This window comes from Globicephala melas, chromosome 1, assembly GCF_963455315.2.
Source record: "Globicephala melas chromosome 1, mGloMel1.2, whole genome shotgun sequence".
Classification (NCBI taxonomy): domain Eukaryota; kingdom Metazoa; phylum Chordata; class Mammalia; order Artiodactyla; family Delphinidae; genus Globicephala; species Globicephala melas.
The window spans coordinates 86241169-86261279 of NC_083314.1; the positions used below are offsets into that span (position 1 = coordinate 86241169).

The following is a 20111-nucleotide window of genomic DNA, read 5'->3' on the forward strand; positions in this document are numbered from 1 at the left end:
TGGGACGCTGGGTAGACTGCTCAGAAGAGTCTTGTCTCAGCCATGGAGAATAATTAGTCTTAGGCTAATTGCTGCTCTGGTCCTGCCAAAAAAAACCCCCACAAAACTTAAAATTAAGACCAGAATGGATTAAACTGTTTCCAAAAAATTAACTTCATAGCAGAACAAAGTTGAAGAAGACTTATACGAAATTTAAAAATAAAGCACTTTATTTATAAATGAAGATTTATAAAAATTTTAAAAATAATTCACAAAGTCTGGCAGCCAATCAAATATTATCAAGCATTCAAAGAAGCAAGAAAATACAACCCATAATGACGAGAATAATAATAATTGAAACTGACCCAGAATCGACACAGATGTTAGAATTAGCAGACAAGGATCTTAAGATAGTTATTATAATTTTATTCCATATCTTCAAAAATTTAACTCAAGGAAGATATAGAAAGACCTAATCAGACTTTTAGAGATGAAAACTATAATGTCTGAGATGAAAAATACACTGGCTGGGATTAACAGAAGATTGTATGTTGAAGAAGAAAAAACTAGTGAACCTGAAAACTTAGCCATAGAAACTATCCAAAATGAAACACAGAGAGGGAAAAAGAATTTTAGAAAATGAAAAGAGCATCAGTGAGCTGTGAGGCAACCCCAAGTGACTCATTATATGTGTAGGTGGAGTTCTTAAGAGGGAGAGGAGACAGATAAAACATTTGAAAAAATAATGGTCAAACATTTAACAAATTGAATGAAAACTATAAACCCGTAGTTCCAAGGAGCACAACAAACCCCAAGCACAAGAAACATGAAGAAAACCAAGCCACTAAACCAAGGCTAAAAATCAGATTGTTAAAAATCTATGAATGAAAAGAACATCTTTTTTATTCAACCACAGGGAAAAAGAACATTTATATACAATGGAACAAAGATAAGGATGACAGCAATTGCTTGTAAGGAACAATGCAAGCAAGATGACAGTAGAACAACGAGTTTAAGAGAAAAAAGAAACAACTGTTAGCCTGGAACTTTTATCCAGTGAAAATATTTTTCAAAAACAAAAGCAAAATGAAAACATTTTAAGACAAACAAAAGCTACGAGAATCGTCAACAGACCTGCACCACAAGCAATGTTAAAGCAAGTCCTCTCGGTGGAAGGAAAATACCGGATGGCAATCTGGAGCTTCACAAGGCACTACAGACCAATATCTTTCATGAACAAAGGTACAAATTTTAAACAAAATTTTAGTAAATTTAATCCAAAATTTATGAAAAGGATAACATATCATGACCAAATGGGCTTTATCTTAGAAATTCAAAGTTGAATTACCTTTCAAAAGTCAATCAGGGGCTTCCCTGGTGGCGCAGTGGTTGAGAGTCCGCCTGCCGATGCAGGGGACACGGGTTCGTGCCCTGGTCCGAGAAGATCCCACATGCCGCGGAGTGGCTAGGCCCGTGAGCCATGGCCGCTGAGCCTGCGCATCCGGAGCCTGTGCGTCCGGAGCCTGTGCTCTGCAACGGGAGAGGACACAACAGTGAGAGGCCCGCGTACCACACACAAAAAAAAAGTCAAGTCAATCAGCCAATCAATCTGGTAATTCACCAAATCAACAAAGTAAAAAGAGAAACCATATGGTCATCTCAATAGATGTAGAAAAAGTATTTTCAACACCCATTCTCAAAAGTAAATTCAATACCCATTTCTGATCAAAATTCTCAGCCAACTAGGAAAGGAAGTGAACTTTCCTCAACCTCATAAAGGGCATCCATAAAAAAACCTACAGCTACTATCATACCTAGTAGTGAAAGCCTGGATCCTCTCCTAAAATCAGAGACAAGGCAAGGATGTCCACCCTTCCCATGACCATCAACAATGTGCAGAAGGTCCTAGTCAGTGCAGTAAGGCAAGCAAAAGAAACGAAAGGTGTCCTAATTTCAAATGAAGAAAGAAAACCTTCGATCTTTGTTTGCAGATGACATAACTACCTATGCAGAAAATCCAGTGGAATCTCCAAAAATCTTCTAGAATAAGTGCATTTAGCAAGTTTACAGGATACAAGATCAACATATAACAATCAGTTGTACCTCTATACACTATCAACAAACAAATGGAAATCAAAAATTAAAAAACCTATCATTTTAATACCATCAAAAATATGAAATGGGGCTTCCCTGGTGGTGCAGTGGTTAAGAATCCGCCTGCCAATGCAGGGGACATGGGTTCGAGCCCTGGTCTGGGAAGATCCCACATGCCGCGAAACAACTAAGCCCGTGAGCCACAACTACTGAGCCTGCGCGTCTGGAGCCTGTGCTCTGCAACAAGAGAGGCCGCGATAGTGAGAGGCCCGCGCACCGCGATGAGGAGTGGCCCCCGCTGGCTGCAACTGGAGAAAGTCCTCGCACAGAAACGGAGACCCAACACAGCAAAAATCAATCAACCCATCAATCAATTAATTAATTAGTTTTTAAAAATGAAATGCTATCAGATAAATCTGACAAAAGATATTATGAGACCTGGATACTGAAAACTACAAAAAACTGCCAGAAGAAATCAAAAAAGACGTAAATCTGTGGAGAGGTATATGCCTTTTGATGTTTGAGAAAGCTCAGTGTTGTGAAGATGTCAATTCTCCCCACATTGGTTTACATATTAAACACAACCAGAATCTCAATGGACTTTTTTTTTTTTTTAACTTGATGACCTGATTCTGAAGTTCACATGGAAATGTGAGGAACTGGACATCTTGGGGAGTGGATCGAGGGGGCAGTATTCTGCCCGTCACAATCTCCATTTGGACACTTTGACGTAACCTCTCTAACCAGGTGATTTTGGGTTTTGGTTTTCTGTTCTTTTACTGCTTTCCCTGAGAAGTCTATATTTCCTTGTAGTTCCAGGACAAATAAACCGTAAGCTTTCCTTGTATCTGCTCTCATGTACATTTTTTTCTGAACTAAATTTCTCATTTTCTTTCTTCTCTTTTTTCCAATTGTTCCTCTTTTCTCTCTTGTAAAAAAAAAAAGCTGATTTCTTTTATTTTCTTGTCCTTTAAATTTTCTCTAAGTTTTTCTATTTTTGTTTTTTCCTGAAAGAGACAGAGAAGGGTCCCCCTCCTTATGCAGAATAGCCTGGGATCATGACAAGCCAGACAGAACAGGGTCCAAATCCAGTCTCTGCTACTTATCAGCTGTATTAATTTGGTAGAGTACTTGATCTTGAATCCCAGTCTCCTCATCTGTGAAACAGAAGGAATAATACTTAGCTTGATTTTGAATTTTAAATGAGATGATGTATAAGATGTAATGAGCCCAATGACCGACTCATAGCAAGCACTGAAAACATTAGTTCCCTTCTTGCTTTTCCTCTTATACACACAAGAAAGCACAGGAGGTGACTCAGTACAGGGCCAAACCCAGAACATGTCCACAAATGAGCAGTCTCACATTGTGGGCAGCCATCTATTGTTCTGAAGCAATTTCTGGCTTGTCCAAGTGACTTCATGAGCCCCCCGTGAGAGGCATCTAGCTGTGGTTACAAGTGGTAGAGAAAACAGAAACAAAGCACAAAGTCCACCTTCTGGGTTCAAACCCCAGCTCTGCTATGACTAGCCACGTGACCCTGTGCAAGTTAGTTAACCTCTCTGTACCTCTGCTTACCCATCTGGGAATACTAAAACTATCAACCTCCTGGGTTTTTAAGAATAAGTTAAATTTTGTAAAGTACTTAAAATAAGACCTGGTACAAAGTTAGTGCTTCACATTTATTTAACAAATATTTAATGAGAACTACTATTGGCAAGGCCGGTTTCAAGGAATACTTTGAACAGATGCCGTGCCGGCTCCTATAAGGCTCAGTCTAGCTGGGGAAAAAAGAATCCCCAATGGGAGGGATGTTCCCAAGGAGAAGTATGGTTGGTACCTAAGGGGAGTGAATGTCAGCTCCTGGTCTACCCTGAGGGCCTCCCTGAGGAAGTGACATTCGTTAAGATCTGGACGGTTTTACAACCTTGCTCTTTTTTATGCGGACCTCTCACTGTTGTGGCCTCTCCCGTTGCGTTGCGGAGCACAGGCTCCAGACGCGCAGGCTCAGCGGCCATGGTTCACGGGCCCAGCCACTCCGCGGCATATGGGATCCTCCCGGACCGGGACACGAACCCGTGTCACCTGCATCGGCAGGCGGACTCCCAACCACTGCACCACCAGGGAAGCCCCCAACCTTGCTCTTTTTAAACCTAGCATTGATCTTTCTCTGCTCGGCTCTATTTAGGAGTTTTCTGGTGCTGGGGACCAGGGAAGGCTCCTGGGGCTCCCTGATATTCAGAGTCAAGAGGAAAAGGAAGGCCCTGGGGTTGCGGACAGGACTGTTCTGATTTGACCAGAGGAAGCCTCGGGCACCCGGCTGTAGACTCAGGCATTTCTGGGACTTTCTCTTCCAGGCCAGCATGCTGACTCCCCTGGCCCTTGGCGCAGCGGAATGGGAGGAATGGGCTCAAAGAAAGAAAGATGCCATACTCCACTTTGTCCACTGGGTGGAGTATTTTAGCCAAAGAAGGGGCTTTTGGAGGCAGTGAAGTCCTAGACCTCTGCCTTGGAGGAGAGGCAAGCTTGGACTTGTGAGAGTCACGCCCATGAAACCCTCTTCCGCGGGTAACAGTCAACGAACTTCCTCAAACCTGTGGCCTGTGCCAGGGCCTATCCTGGGAAAGAAAAGATTCTATGGGCAGAACAAATTCTAGAAGTTTAGAGCCAGAAAGCGGCCATGGGAGACCAGTGAGTCTGACCCTCTTTTCCACAAATTAGAAATGTGAGGGCCGAGAGGTGAGGAGACTCACCAAGGTCACACAGCTGGGTTGAGCTGTGTCACACCAGCCCAGGATCCAGGTGTCCTGGCTTCCGGGTCACAGCTCTCTCTGAGCTGCCTCCGAGTCGTTCAGATAGGTTCCCTACCCTGTGGACCCACCCATGTAGGTGTGAGCCCATATGTCTTATTAACAGACAAAAAAGTCTGAGAGAGAAAACTGATGCTTCCATCGGAGGTGGATGCAACGCCCCCTAGTGGTGGAATCCCCGTAGGTCTCAGTGCGGAGGCACCTACCTCTTCTCCCTGAAGAAGCATGCTCTCTGCCTCAGCCCTGCCCTCCCTGCTGCTCCTAGGTTCCCTCCTTGAAGATGCTTTCCTTCACCCCCGGTCCAAAAGGGCCACCTCCCACCCACTGTCGCAGGCTCTCCCTTGTCCTTCTCAACTGCTCTTTAGAGCACGTGCCTCTATTTGAAGTCCTATTTTACACGGGTGCACACACATATACCCCTTAAGTACATTGACTATTTACTGCTCATCTCCCCTCTCGGATGTAAACTCAGCGAGTTCAGATGAATAATGTGTCCAACCCCAGTACCCAGTAGAGCGTCTGGTACATAGAAGGTGCCCCATAAAAATGTATTTAATTAACAAATAAATGAAAGATCATGGCTTCAAATCCTGATTCATCTGTAAAACGAGTTATTGTGAAGATCCAGTTAAATAATATATGCAAAATGGTCCTGCCACCTGTCAAGGGTAAACAAATGAAAGGGGGAGGTTAGAATATGGGATTCTAGGGAGTGGCCACTGGAGTGAGGGACTGGAAATTGTTAGCAAAAACAAGGGGCCTATGTCATATATCGTGACAATAGTTAACGTACATTTATACTGATTTCCTTCCTTTGTTTTATCCTTTCTTGTTTAAAAACAAAGACAAAAAATACCTGCTAATGGCACATAAAGACACACGTACAATTCAGCAAAGTCACATAAACCAGGCATGTGCAGGTGACACCCTGACCTGGGTAGCTGCTAAAACTGGAATGAAAAGCTGATTTGCTAGATGCCACATTGACTCAGACATGTCAGAAGCATCCCTTGTTTACAAAATAAATACATTGGGAGGGAGGGAGACGCAAGAGGGAAGAGATATGGGAACATATGTATATGTATAACTGATTCACTTTGTCATAAAGCAGAAACTAACACACACAAAAATAATAAAAAATAAATACATTAAGGTTGGTGGGCAAGAAAGCAAAGGAAAAACAAACACAATAAAAAGCAGTCAGAAAAAAATGGCTGGGACATAAAAAGTCGATCATGCAAACCTAACCTTCCTAAGAGGGGGACATGCATTTCACCCCCCGGGTCCCGGTGTGGGTGGCCAGTGGGAAACCTGATCACCACAACACGTGTGAGTAGCCGTGCCGTCCTCAGGGCTGGGCTTTGAGGCCCCAAACTGAGCCAGGATTTAGGGACAGGAACTTTCCACACTGGAGCTTTTTTTCTGTTAATACACAGTTGGTCATAAGCCAGACTTGAGGGCTAAACTGAATTTTTTTAAATTATCCCTTTACCCTGGTACTTTTCATCAGTTGCAAGTCAGTGGGAAATTCAAAGACTCTGACTTTAAACATCTCTCAGTTTTTTGGTAACATTAAAAAAAAGCATATATTAAGAGAAGTGGAGCAAATTCTAAATAAAGATAAGCCAGTGAGATTGAGACAACTGGGAACAGTTTTGGGAAGCTGACCTTGAAAAGACAAGACATACATTGTTTCACTCAAAAATCATTTTCCCCTTAAATTTTCTAAAGAGAGCAGAGATCTTGCACACTTGCAAGTGACCTGAAAAGCTAACCACATCTTAGAACGGCTATTCTTGGCTCTATTTTTTTTTTTTTTTTTTGCGGTACGTGGGCCTCTCACTGCTGTGGCCTCTCCCATTGCGGAGCACAGGCTCCGGACGCGCAGGCTCAGTGGCCATGGTTCACGGGCCCAGCTGCTCCGCGGCATGTGGGATCTTCGCGGACCGGGGCACGAACCCGTGTCCCCTGATCGGCAGGCGGACTCTCAACCACTGCGCCACCAGGGAAGCCCTCTTGGTTCTATCTTTAAAAGCCTAGAGAATTCACCATCAGAAAGAACTGAATGCTGTCATGGGTTTCAGCGAGGTGTTCCCCAAGGTCCTGGCTTCCTGGACATGAACCTGTCCTGAAGACAACTCCCGTCAGCCTGACTGTCAGCATCAGGACCTCTGGCTGCAGTGGAGGGGCCTGCTTTCACTCATGCAGGCCACTGAACTTCTTTTCTCCTTCTGTTCCCTGCAAAGTTTGTATGGGACAGAGTCCTTGCTATTTCCAAAGCTGATTTTCCAACCAGAAGAAGAAGAATTTGGCCTAAATCATGAGAGCCATTAGACTACTCTAAAGAGCGGAAAGACAGGGGTGGACAGTTGTTTGACCAGAAAAGATGAAGCCACTCAAGAAAAGAAGTGTCTGTGGGGGAATTGCCCCATCAGAGTGAAAGCACCCAGGAGCACCAGGCTCCAAGGCAGAGCTGAACCCTCACTCAGGCAGTTGATGACGCGATCTCTGCCAGGGTGCTGAGCTCCCCTGTGCAATGAGCCCTAATCACGTCTGCCCCAGTTGCCTGCTGGATTCAAGAAGGCAGAGAGAAAAGCGTTCACAAACCATTACTATTAGAAACTGAGAAGTAATTATTACAATAACCTACGTTCCACCATCTCCAGGAAGAATGAAGTAACTATAATAGCTGCCGTGTTTGGGTAACTGTTTTGTACCATGCCTTCCCATCTCTGTGTTCCAAGCCTTACAATATAGTCGTAATTATCCCCATTTTACATGGTGGGCGTGGTGATGGGGCGGAGAGGTTGAGAATCAGAGAGGGTGAGTGACCCTCCATAGTCTATTCAGCCATTAAGAGGCAGAGCACGGCTTTGAACTCGGATCTGTCCGGCTCCTGGACTCTCTACAGCAGTCTGTCTCTAATGAAGAGGAAAAGGGCAAAAATGATACATTGGGGGTTAATGTTAAAAAAGAAAGATGACGGGGATGATAGCGAAAAGCCTAAGAGGGCTTCTGAGGAAGACTGTTGAACTTTTATTTTATTTAATTTTATAATGGGGCAGGATCTCCTGGTGTCAGCAGCGTTCAGCGGTGAGCCGGGGCAGAAGGAGAGGAACTGTGACCCCGGGTGGGCTGGACTCCTGGAAAACTCCATGCTTTCTGTGGAGAAAGGGTGACCCTACATTCCTCGCCCAGTGACCAGCAGAGCCACGGGGACACGGCGCAATGGCCAGCCAGGGAAAAGGCAGGTGCAGAACATCAAGTCCACCTGGGGGTCCGGCTGGTCCCCAGGTCAGCAGTGAGTAGGTAGGGGATGAGCAGCCTGCCAGGAAGGAACAGACTGAAATAGTTCCCTGGGGTAATAGACCGATTCAATGGCGTCTGAGTGGCCCTGTGCACATCCAGTGCCACGTCCCTCTCCTCTCCTTTTCTCCTCCTCCCTCTTGAGTGAACTTCTCTCCTCTGACCTTCCCACCCTCCCAATTTCATGTGCACACGTTCCCCCCTGTCTCCCTCCCACCTCCTCCTCCACCGGCCTGACAAACTGTATCAGCGAATCCCTCAACAGTGCCATATCTAACTTTTTAATTCATTGCATGATTTATTTTTAGCCTGAAACAACTGCATCCTAAAAATGGAGTTCCTGATGAGACAGGGGCTGGGCAGAGCTATGCGAGGTATCTGGGGCTGGGCCGCCTAGCCTGGCTCTGGTTCTACACATGCATGGGTGTGAGCCTCTGCACGCTTCGTCCCAAGCCCACGATTACAGTCAGCAGCCAGAGAAGGTGAAGAGGGGGTTCTCGGGCCCAGGAAGGGCCAAGGAGAGAGACGAGATCGGCCTCTCTGCTCCCCACTGCTCCCAGCAAGTCCTCTAAGGCACCAGCCTCTTTCCTACGCACGGTGTCTCTGGGAAAGAAAAACAAAACTTTGCCCAGATGAAGAGAACCCACCTGTTCGTGGTGGCGGTCTACCTGCTGTCCTCCTGCAGGGCAGAGGAGGGGCTGAACTTCCCCACCTATGACGGCAAGGACCGCGTGGTCAGTCTAACCGAGAAGAACTTCAAGCAGGTTTTGAAGAAATACGACCTGCTCTGTCTCTACTACCATGAGCCCGTGTCTTCAGATAAAGTCGCGCAGAAACAGTTCCAACTGAAAGAAATCGTGCTGGAGGTGAGTGGGGGGCCCCCAGACCACGTGGCCCAAGGGAGCGGGAGGTGGCCAGTGGTCGGCATGGGAGGACCTGAGGTCGCTGAGAGTATATCCTCAAGTCTTGCCGCATTTCAGTCTCAGGCAAATCTGAAGATATTCTTGTTGCAAAGCTGGGATGTGTGAAAAACAGGGGTGGGTCCAGACTCTTAGGATGGGACAATTGAACGTGCTGCATGGTGCATAATAGTCTGTAAAGATGTAAAGTCTGTCATCTGATGGTCCTCTTGATTTCTCAAGAGTAATAGTTCCAGCGACTCTTTCTCAGAGAATGTTAAAGCTATTGTTAAAAAGCCTGACTGAAATGAAATCCAGGATTATTTGCAGGTTTCCTTCGGCGTGCTAATTTCCTACTCTTTGTTCCCTTAAGTCTCCCCATGATCCTGATGAAGCAGGAGTCATTTGACCTTGCCTGTCCTCGTGGGTCAGATGGGGAATATCACTAAGCGATGAGCCTCTCCTGTGACGTGGTTTTAGTCAACATTGCACAGTGTAGACGTGGGAAGATTTAAGCTGCGCGTTCATTAATGGGAATATTTCTCTTTCTCAGAAAGTTCTTGGTGTGAGTTCAGGGAAGATGCTGAAGTCAGTTCTTATTTCATCTGCATTACATGGTCTGTCCGTAAACCTGGCGCTGGGACCCGTTCTCTAATCCTGTGTGAGTGCCCCAGGAACTCCTCCCACAGTTCCTCCTGGACAGTTTCAGATCGCTTACACTCAGGAACACCTGTGAGTGCCAAGAATTCTAATAGGCACCAAGATCCCTTATCAGTCCCCAGGTCGGGCTCAGCCCAGGCACAAATCTGTGAAAAGGACTCCTGGAGAACTACAGCAGTTTATTAACTGGCACAGCCAGAAAGCTCAGCTCAATCAGATGCCTTTTTTTCTTTCTTTTTTTCCAGTGTTATTGAGACATAACTGACATACTTTATAATCAAAGACTCTGATGAACAGAAGTACCATGTAAAACCCACGTGGATTTTAATTCTCAAGAAAAAGTGGCTGTAATAAAATCCAGGAAAACCACCCCAAACACATCAAAATATCTTTGATAATTAAAAAAGTATTGCAGAATCCTGTGTGTCCCGATCATCACACACGTATCTATTTTCAGAGGATTTATATACGACAGTGTGTTCATTACAGAGAGCTCTGGTGGACAAGAAACCTCTGTGGGTTACAAGTGAGGAAAAAGCAGGGACCGTTATTAGGTCTTTGTACTATATATACGGGAAAATTACAGGCTGGAAAAAACCAGGACATACAGCACAGCTGCTGCTCAGCCCATGAAATCCTCACTCACATGATTATCTCCATCTCAAACTGCCCTACTCAATTATAGAGACATATTTATGAAAAGTTAATTGAAGGTATAAGGATTCTACCATATCTGCTTGTATCTATCCACTTAGCCTAGAAATCAAAAAGAATGCCAGTGCAAGCAGTGACCCCATTTCTGATTCCCTGTTATATTAACACACATGCACACACACACACACACACACACTCACACACAAACTCCCCCAAGAATCTGTCTCTCCCAAAGATGAATTCTGTACTCCCGAGGAAAATCCTGAGAAGGAGCTTTGCCCTGGACTTACCATCCTTCCAGCCACCTTTGATCCAAGAGTGCCCGGCAGAGACTGACAAGGAGGAAGTTGAGCACAGGAGGTAGTCTGATGCCCCACGGACTCCTAAATCACTAAGGGAAAGAGATCACAGAACCTGGAGTCAGGAGTTCCTGATTTATATTCTGGCTTTGCCTCTACTGGACGCATGACATAGGGCAGGTTACTTAATTTCTCTGAGCCTCATATTCTTATCTATAAATGAAAAAAATAACTATCATACAGGCTTATGAGATGATTAAATAATAATAATCAGCATTTATTGAATGCTTCCTGCGTGCGGGGATTGTATGTGGTAGCTGGTTTGATCTTTACAGTACTTCTCTGATGTAGATACAGTTACTATCCCCCTTTTACAGATGGGGAAACTGAGGCACAGAGAGGCTAAGTTGCCCAAGATCACTCTACTCGTGCGGGTGAAGGCAGCTTTAGCCCCTGTACTGCGTTACTGCTGAAATCAGATGAGACGATGTACAAGGAGTTGGTGGATACCCTGTTCAGTATTATTTCAAGAGTCTTCCTTAAATAGAGTACTCAGCCTGTGAGCCCGGGCCTGGTGATGCCAGCTGTATCATCTGTATCAGCTGAAAGGCACGGAGCCCCAGAGGCGCTGCTCATGCAAATGTCCAAACCCTGGGGGAGGTAGGGCTCCCTCCACGTGGGTCGGGGAGGGGAGGGGTGGGCCTTTGTTGAGATACCTGTCAGGTGCCAGCTGTTCCTCAGAATCCAGGACAAGACTGGTTCCAGGAATCCCATGACTGATAAGAGAGGGTAGATGTGAACCTGTAAATTATTTTTGTGGTCAGAAAAGCCTATTTTGTCCTCTTAATTCCCTGGACTCCAAACCTACACTAAGGAAAATATCCTGCCCATCCCAGAGCTGTGTCTGTTTGGGATAGAAGGAAGGGAGGAGACAGTGAAATCTCAGCCCTGGGCAGACAGCACAGGAAGGGGCGGGCTCCTTCCCTCCCAATAGTTTGGGAAGGTGGCTTTCTTTCTTCTTTTTGAATTTTATTTTATTTACTTTTTATACAGCTGGTTCTTATTAGTTATCTGTTTTATACATATTAGTGTATATATATGTCAATCCCAATCTCCCAATTCATCCCACCACCACCCACCCAGGGAAGGTGGCTTGGCTGTCCATGTTTTTTATCATAACTCACTATGACCTAATGTGTACAGACACATACACAGGTGAAACAACAGTTTCATAGGACAACACATTATTATTTGGGGAATACTTGGATTTAAAATACTTTTGTCTCCTATTTTATTGTTATTTTCTATTCTTCTATTGTATTTCATTAAAAAAATACTAATCCCAACCTATTAAATTGATTTCCCTCTCCAGTGATGAGTTGCCATCCTCAGGTTGAAAACCCAGGGAATTTCTAAGGGTTAGAAAGTTAGGAATTAGAAGTTCAAAACTCGTCACATAAAGGCCATCCCATTCTGATAAAAAAAATCCAAAGGTACTATGGTCAATGTTTTGTCTGCTGCTGTAAGGACTGACGTTGAAACACCCAGAAACAGTCCCATCCACAGGGTAAGGAGGTCACTGCCTGACTTGGGGCCTTGAAATGCATATCATTTAGTCATACATCTGTCACTTACTCTAGGTTGGGCCTTGGGGTGCGCGCCGTGGATACCGGGAACGTGAGGCACTCAGGTGGCTCATAGCCTGATGTGGAAATTATAGTGCAATACAAATGAAAAGCCACAGTGCAACGGGGTCACTGTAACAGTAGGGCAATATAAGGTCCTCTGGGAGCGCAGAGGAAAGAGGAAGCACCCCGCCCTCTGGGAGAGATGTGGAAGGCATGACAAGGAAGAATTGATTTGTGAAAATGAGTAGAATTTACCAGACAAATAAGCGAGGGTCGGGGAGGGAACCCCAAGAGCTAAGGTTCTGATAGCTCCCAAATCTTTTTCCACTCCACTAGCTTTTTCCTAAAATTTGGCCACGAGGGCCTCGTTCCTTTAGGTAAAATTTTTATCCCTACTTAGTCAAGCCATCTGGGAGAAGCCATCTTTTAAGACATTGCTATCCATTTACACTTCCATCGGATCAAGTTTGAGTTTTATGTTGAGAGCAGGGTTTGATAAGGGGAAGAGGAGAAAGGGAAGAATATGAGGCCATTAAAAGCTTAGGCAGAAAAAGGCTAAGTCAAATGGCACCGGGAGGCATCACATTCAAACTTTGCTTTGCGTTTGGTTGGGGTCTAATTCTGGGGGACCCTAGTGTTGGTGCATTGTACGTAGCTCTATACAGATGTTCTGTAAATGCTTGTTGAGTGAATGAGTGAAGTGTTAGAGCTCAGAAGAACCTTGTGAACCATCTAGATTTTTCTGAACCTCTCACGTCATACATGCGGCCTTACAGTGTTGTGACTTACACAGCTGGTAATCCTGATTCTTGGTTGGGCATTTCATCCACAAAATAACAACACACTAGTGTAAGAATATGTTAGACTATGTGGAAAAGACAAAGCAGGCAATAAGAACTGCCACCCAGAGCTAAACATGGTTAATGTTCTGATAGAGTTCTTTCCAGTATTTTTTTCTATGCATAAAATCACGTTTTCCAATTAGGTTTATACCTTTTTTTTTTTTTTTTGCGGTACGCGGGCCTCTCACTGTTGTGGCCTCTCCCGTTGCGGAGCACAGGCTCTGGACGCGCAAGCTCAGCGGCCATGGCTCACGGGCCCAGCCGTTCCGCTGCATGTGGGGTCTTCCCGGACCGGGGCACGAACCCATGTCTCCTGCATCGGCAGGCGGACTCTCAACCACCGCGCCACCAGGGAAGCCCATATACCATTTTTATAGTTTTGTTTCCTGCTTATTTCGTTTCAGTATATTGTGAGTGTTCCTATGTCACTAAATAGCTTTAAATTCTTGACAAACATAATGTTAATGCTGGCATAGTATTCCATTGTATGATCATACATATTTTTAAGATAATTTCTCTGTTTTTTTTCTTTTAATTTTTTAAAAAAATTTTATTGGAGTATAGTTGATTTACAATGTTGTGTTAGTTTTAGGTGTACAGCATAGTGAATCAGTTATACGTATACATATATTCACTCTTTTTTAGATTCTTTTCCCATATAGGCCATTACAGAATTTCTCTCTTTTTGGACACTGACACAAAATTTTCAGGGTTTTAAAAACCTTTGTCTATTTATATTTTTATTGTTGTTTTAATGGACATTCTTTGATTTCTAACTAGGCTGAATTTTTCATAAAATTATTTGCCATTTACATTTTTTCTTATTTTTCTATGTCTTTTCCCCATTTTTTCTATTGAGGTGTCAACTCAGATTATAAAGGGAGTTGCAATTTTGTATACTATTTCCTTCAGCTTTGGCCAAGTCAGCAAATGTAGTCATACCACAATGGCTGAATCCTGTTAGTACCGCAAGACTCAGAGACACAAGAGGAGGATACGGGCACTGAATTTGATTCTTCCTTACTCCCTTGTTGCCTGCTTCCACCTTCGCCTTGAAACTGCAGTGCAAGTGCTATGCCTATCATGTTCTATAAATATTGCCAGAGAAAGTCCTCCCACATTCGACATCACTGACCTCTCTCAGGTTGAAATGCTTGAGAGGTGGTGTGCTCTAACGTGGGCTTCCAAATCAGACAGACCTGGGTTTAATTCCCAAGGAAGTCTGTCTGTGTTCAGGTTCCTTACTTGTGATGTGAGATGCTGGAGATGGTGTGAGGATTCAGTGAGGCAGGATGGCAAGAGCTCAGCTTCTGGCACACAGAAGGTACTGGAAAAATGCTGACTCCTTTCAGCCCTCACCCCCTTTCAGTTGGGATTTTAGATACAGCCCAGCCTAACCCGTCACTTTAGAGACTGAGGACCCCAGGCCACTTTCAGAGAGCTCAGGACTGGTGATGTGATGCCATGTTGCTTATTCACAGCCAGCCACGCCCAGAAAGGTGGAGTGACTTTTCCTGATCACAGACCCTCTCCCTCTGATCGCCAAGGCTTACGGAGCCTGTGTCTGATAGATTCCACAACATCATCAGCGTCAGTTCTTAAATTAGGCCCCTTCCACATTTTCAGTCACACTGCAGCCTCCTTGCATTTAAGAAGTTCTTCCATTCCCTTCAGGCTCCTTCTAACTCACTCTTTCTCTCCTTGGAGACATATGTTGGAGTTCTCTCCCTAGATTGGAAGCTTCCTGAAGGCAACTGAATTCAAAGCAAACTTGGTGAGGGGGGAAAGTTTAAAAAAAAAAAAGAGATGGAATCAAGTTCCTATGGACAAGGACAAAAAAACTGCTTGTGAACCAAAAACACAACTGAATGAATGACCTGGTCATGTGACAGAGGATGCCTTGATGTCAGAAGGAACCCCAGCAGTATGCTGTCCACATCGTGAGTTCCTGAGCTCGCTGGAAACGGTGTCATGGTCCTGCCAAATGCCTAGGCCAGGTTTGGGGAACCATTTACTTCTTCCTCTTCCCCTCCTACCTTCACACAGATCTTATCCCCCAGTCCAAGGCCCATTTCCTTTCCTCTACACCACTCCACCTCTAGGAAACCAGCATTCCAACCTGAAAAAGAAGGAAGGAAAAGGTGAAAACTTTTCCTAGTGAGCTTCATGCGTACGGAGAAATGATTTCATGGCCACTTAAGCATCTCTAGAGGGAAAGGAGAAAGGAGACCTCAGTGTTGGAATCGCTGGGCACTCTGATCACATTCATCTCCAGAGTTGAGGCTGTGCACTGTGTATGTATGTCCTATGGGAGCAACTAAACACACCAACCTGTAACCAATATACATTTACAGGATTAGGAAAAACTACAGGGGATTTTTCTCAGGCAAGTTAGTGAGTGTTTCATAACATGAAAATACGTACTGTGAATCCTTGAATAGAAATATTCATTCGTCAAATATCTTTTGCTCTTAGTGGGACTCTCAGGAATCATAGCATGAATGAATGAGTCACTGAATAGGTGGTGAACAAGCAATGCTTTCCACACTGTGAACAGTAAATATCACTTCATTTGTTTAGGGTGACTGGTCCCTGGGATTGGCTGGCAACCTGGGGTCCTGGCACAGAAATAGCCACATCACTCCGGTAGTTGCCCGCCAGGTTGACCAGCTGCACCTGTCGTTTCTCGGGAGGTCCGAGGCTGCTTCCCCTCTGAATCCCCTCTGATGCTTCCCCAGAGGATCCCCTCTGCAGGGCCTTCTGCTCTTCCTGCTTAAGGAGGTCCCACTTCGCTCACCACAAAAAAGCCACTGCCATCCCCACACATGACCTGCCCAGGGGCTCTCTCCCGAGCCCTCTTGGATATCAAATGGCAAGATCACTACCTAAAAATTATTGGAAATGGCCTGTCCACCAGCAGGGAGGGTTATTGTTTTGACTGATTGTCCAGGGCTGGTAAGCAGGTTATTTCCCAATACTTTTTAGATGGTGATTCCAGAACAGATCATCCATTAGGCCCTACAGGGGAGGAGGAGGCTTGTTCCATCATCTATGGCAGAACTAAGAATCTGAATCCCGTGCATTGCAGGCTTCTGGGTTCTGCTAAGTGTCCTAACGCCGCTGTTCTCAGTCTGCCAAAGCCCACAACAGACCGAGCTCCCTTCTGTATTCAGGTCTCAGTTTCCTAATCAATCTATATATCAGTGAGAAATCTTTGGTGGGGTGACTGCAGCCTCTTTAGGTTCTGCCATATGCCCAGTGTCGTCGACATGACTTTTGTGCACAGCCATCCTCGTGTATCCAACTTCAGGTGAGGTCGCAGTGCTTGGGCAAAACAGACAGCTGCGGGTCAGAGTAACTGAATTTCTCTTTCATCTACTATTTGCTCCTGGGCAAGTCACAAATATGCATCGCATTTTATTCATCTAAAACATCAACTGTGTGCTTTCTACCTCAGTGAATTAAGAGAATTCAATGAAAACAGGCGAATAAAATTTCTCATAAGAGGGGCTTCCCTGGTGGCGCAGTGGTTGAGAGTCCGCCTGCCGATGCAGGGGACATGGGTTCATGCCCCGGTCCGGGAAGATCCCACATGCCGTGGAGCAGCTGGGCCCGTGAGCCATGGCCGCTGAGCCTGCACGTCTGGAGCCTGTGCTCTGCAACGGGAGAGGCCACAGCAGTGAGAGGCCCGCATACTGCAAAAAAAAAAAAAAAAAAAAAAAAAAAAAAATTTCTCATAAGAGTATAAGAAGCTGGACAAGTGTCAGGTGTTATTACTTTGTTATGTTGTTTACTACTTAGGAACTAGGTAGCCTGCTGAGTCCCTGAAATACAGCTGGTGCTTATCCAATGCTAATTCCCTTCACCTGTCGCTTGAAAGGTAGCCCCTGTTCTTGGCCAGTTGCAGTAGTCCTCAACCTTGGCTGCACGTGGGACTCACCTATGGAGTTTTAAAAAACACCTATGCCTGGGTCTTTCCCACCCCCCCGCCCCCCACCAGCACTGATTTAACTGGTCGTAGGGGAAGGGATGAGATCCAGGTGCTACAGTTTTTAAAACCTCCCTGGGTGATTCTAACGTGCGGCCAAGTTTGGGGACCACTTGAGGCTTGATGCTCAAAATGTGGACGGCGAACCACACCAGCGGCAATGGTATAACCAGGGTGCTTGTTCCATTTAAACAGGATCCACAGGTGATTCGTAGGCATGTTAAAGTTTGCAAAGCACTATACTGGTCTGTTGGGTTGGAGAAATTTTCCAGATGACCATAATCATGTTGCACCTGCTTGACCTTTGGTCTGTTGACTCTCCTGAATGACAATGGACCTGTCAACATTCCTCTGATTTGGAAAACTGCTGAGACGTGAAGTTGGTTTGGGGGCTGCAGGGATTCAGGTCTGCTCTAGGGACTCTGCCAGGTCTCCCAGTCTTCTCCCACGGTGCCCTCGCTCACACAGTCAGTGATTAATACTTTGGACTTCCTAAGAAAGGGAAGATCTGGGCCCATGGGAAGCCTCCCCCTCCTTGAGAGGTTTCCAGTGGAATTACAGGGGTTTCTAAGGCCAGATCAGAAGGTGCCTTAAAGGATCTTAGATCAGGGTCCAGGATTTACCTTCAGAAGGGGAGGAAAAGCATCTATTTGGTTGCCATGGCACACTTCCCTTTTCTCCAAAAGAGATGACAAAAAATCTGAGAACCCTGGGGGTATATGAATATGGGATACTAACATGTTAGCATGTTTAACAGAAGAGTACAGGGAAGCTGCTCAGAGAAAACTGGTGAGTGTTCTATAACGTGGAACTAAGACTTGTGAACATCCAAATAGAAATATTCATTCTTTCATTTATTTGTCAAATATTCATGCACTGCTTACTTAGAAAATGCAGATGACATGGTCCCTGGTAGCTAAGGAGTTGGTCTTCTTTTGTTGATGATGAGAACTCACTTCCTTTAGGTCTATGCTTAAGTGTCATCTCATGAAAGAAGTCATCCTGACCACCTATATAAATCACACTGTCCAAGCATCCCCTTATCCCTTCAACCTTACTTTATTCTTCTCCATAGCCCTTGGCTGACGTAGTGCATATTCTTCTACAGTGCTGTAGAGTGTAAAACCCACAGAGACAAGGACTTTGTTCTCTTCATTGCTGTACTCCAGCACCTAGATCAGTGTCTGATTCACAGTGGGCTCTCAACGGTGTTTGCTGAATGAATGTTAAATGAACAGATGAGGATGGAGGGGTATGGAAATGGCACTTATTATGAACTTACCATAAAACATGTCCAATATGGGTGCTTTGCATATGTCATTCTGTTGAACTCTTACAACGTAGTCTCACATTATGTACAAAGAGATGATTCCATAGAGTTGAGTAGAAATTGCCCAAAGTCACAAAGCTACAGAATGGCACAGCATGAAGCAGGATTTGAACCCACGTCTACTTGTTTCCAAACATCATGTTCCTTCCACTACACCAAGGAACTGGGACTGCTGAATTGGATCGCTTCCTGTTTGTAAGCAGGGCCAACTTACAAAAGGACAAGTGTCTCTAGTTTGAATTCTGGATTTTCACCCACACTTAAGCAGTGTTTAATTTCACAACTGGACTATGTGTGGAACTAAAGTGACTGGTGTGAGTAGAGGGACTAATGCTTAGCACCACCTACTTGGTATTTAATAAATGTTGGGTGGGTGGGTAGAAGGATGGATGGAGAGAAAAGAAAAAAGAATGGAATTACAGATTCATTGCCTACATCGGAAATATATTTCTCCTTGATATCTTTAAAAAATTAAATCAGTTTTCAAAAAAGAATTGAGTGGAAATGTGAAAAATTAAACTGAATCTGTCAGATTCAGGGAACTGTTTGTCATCCCTGCTTAATCCTGCTGAAATATGGGTAAAACAGATTTTTTTTAACCATGGGACTCTCAGTCCAAAATACATACACAGTATGGGCAGAAACCTCTGGGTTCTCTAAGGCTGATGCTGTCTTCAAACCTATTTAGCACTGGAAAATGTCCCAGTGGTTGCATTTCCAAACCTCAAGAGAGGAAGGCAAAATGAAATTTTGGGAGGCAAGTGAATCCACAGATGGGATGATGTGGGAACACTGGGCAGAGAATCGCAACACACACAGGATTCAGGTATTTCTTCCAACTGCTCACTGCCCAAAGATGGGATTCTCCAAACTCGCACCTGCTGCACTCGGAATATTCAGATGAGGTCAGGCTTATTTTGTTTTGGCTTTGAGACTAAATCCTCGCGTAGAGCCAGTGCTCTCAGAAGATGAGCGCCCAGGCTCACTCTTCAGTTGCACTTCTCCTTGGAGCCCACGTGCCACTGAACTGTTGGATGCGTGTTTGCTCTGCACTTCTCAGTAATAAAACTAGAGCCTGGGGTGAGATGGTGAAAAGACAAGAAGCGCTATGGTAAGAGTGTGGATTGAGTTGATTACAGTTAAATGTTCTCTTCCATACACAGAATTAATACGGAAATAGAGATTTTACAAAATGGCAAATACAGTGTTGATCCAGAAGCTTTTAGACCATTGGAACCTTCTTTTCTCACTCCTCCCACCCGCAAAAGCCCTCGATAATATTCAAGCCCAAATAGGATATCTAGTCATCGTATCCTTGAGGCAGACCTCCTCCCAAAGTTATACATTTCTAAATGGAGATATGAGAGACCAAAAAAGTCACTGTGATAAAAGTATTATAAGGATAATTGTAGTGTAAAGTAGCAAAATAGAAACAAACAAAATCTGTTTCAAAATCACAAGATTTTTCTTTAAAAGCAGCAGCCCTATTGCAGTTTGAGCTTCACTGATTGGCGTGGAGTATTTTTGCATAATTATCAGCTCAGCCTTAGCATCTAAAATGACTTGTTCCAAAGAATCTGAAAAAGGATATATATACATTATATATATATGTTATATATATT

At 44.6% G+C, this 20111-nt stretch overlaps 1 protein-coding gene across 1 annotated transcript in view; it reads left to right on the forward strand.

Moving 5' to 3' along the window:
- Positions 1–8537: 8537 nt before the first annotated feature.
- The window catches only part of CASQ2 (calsequestrin 2), a 63636-nt gene continuing 52062 nt past the window's right edge, over positions 8538–20111 (forward strand). Inside the window, exon 1 of the mRNA XM_030869352.2 lies at positions 8538–9055. Within this exon, the coding sequence (XP_030725212.1) occupies positions 8822–9055 (234 nt within the window). The 5' untranslated portion in view covers positions 8538–8821. The remainder of the gene's footprint in view (positions 9056–20111) is intronic.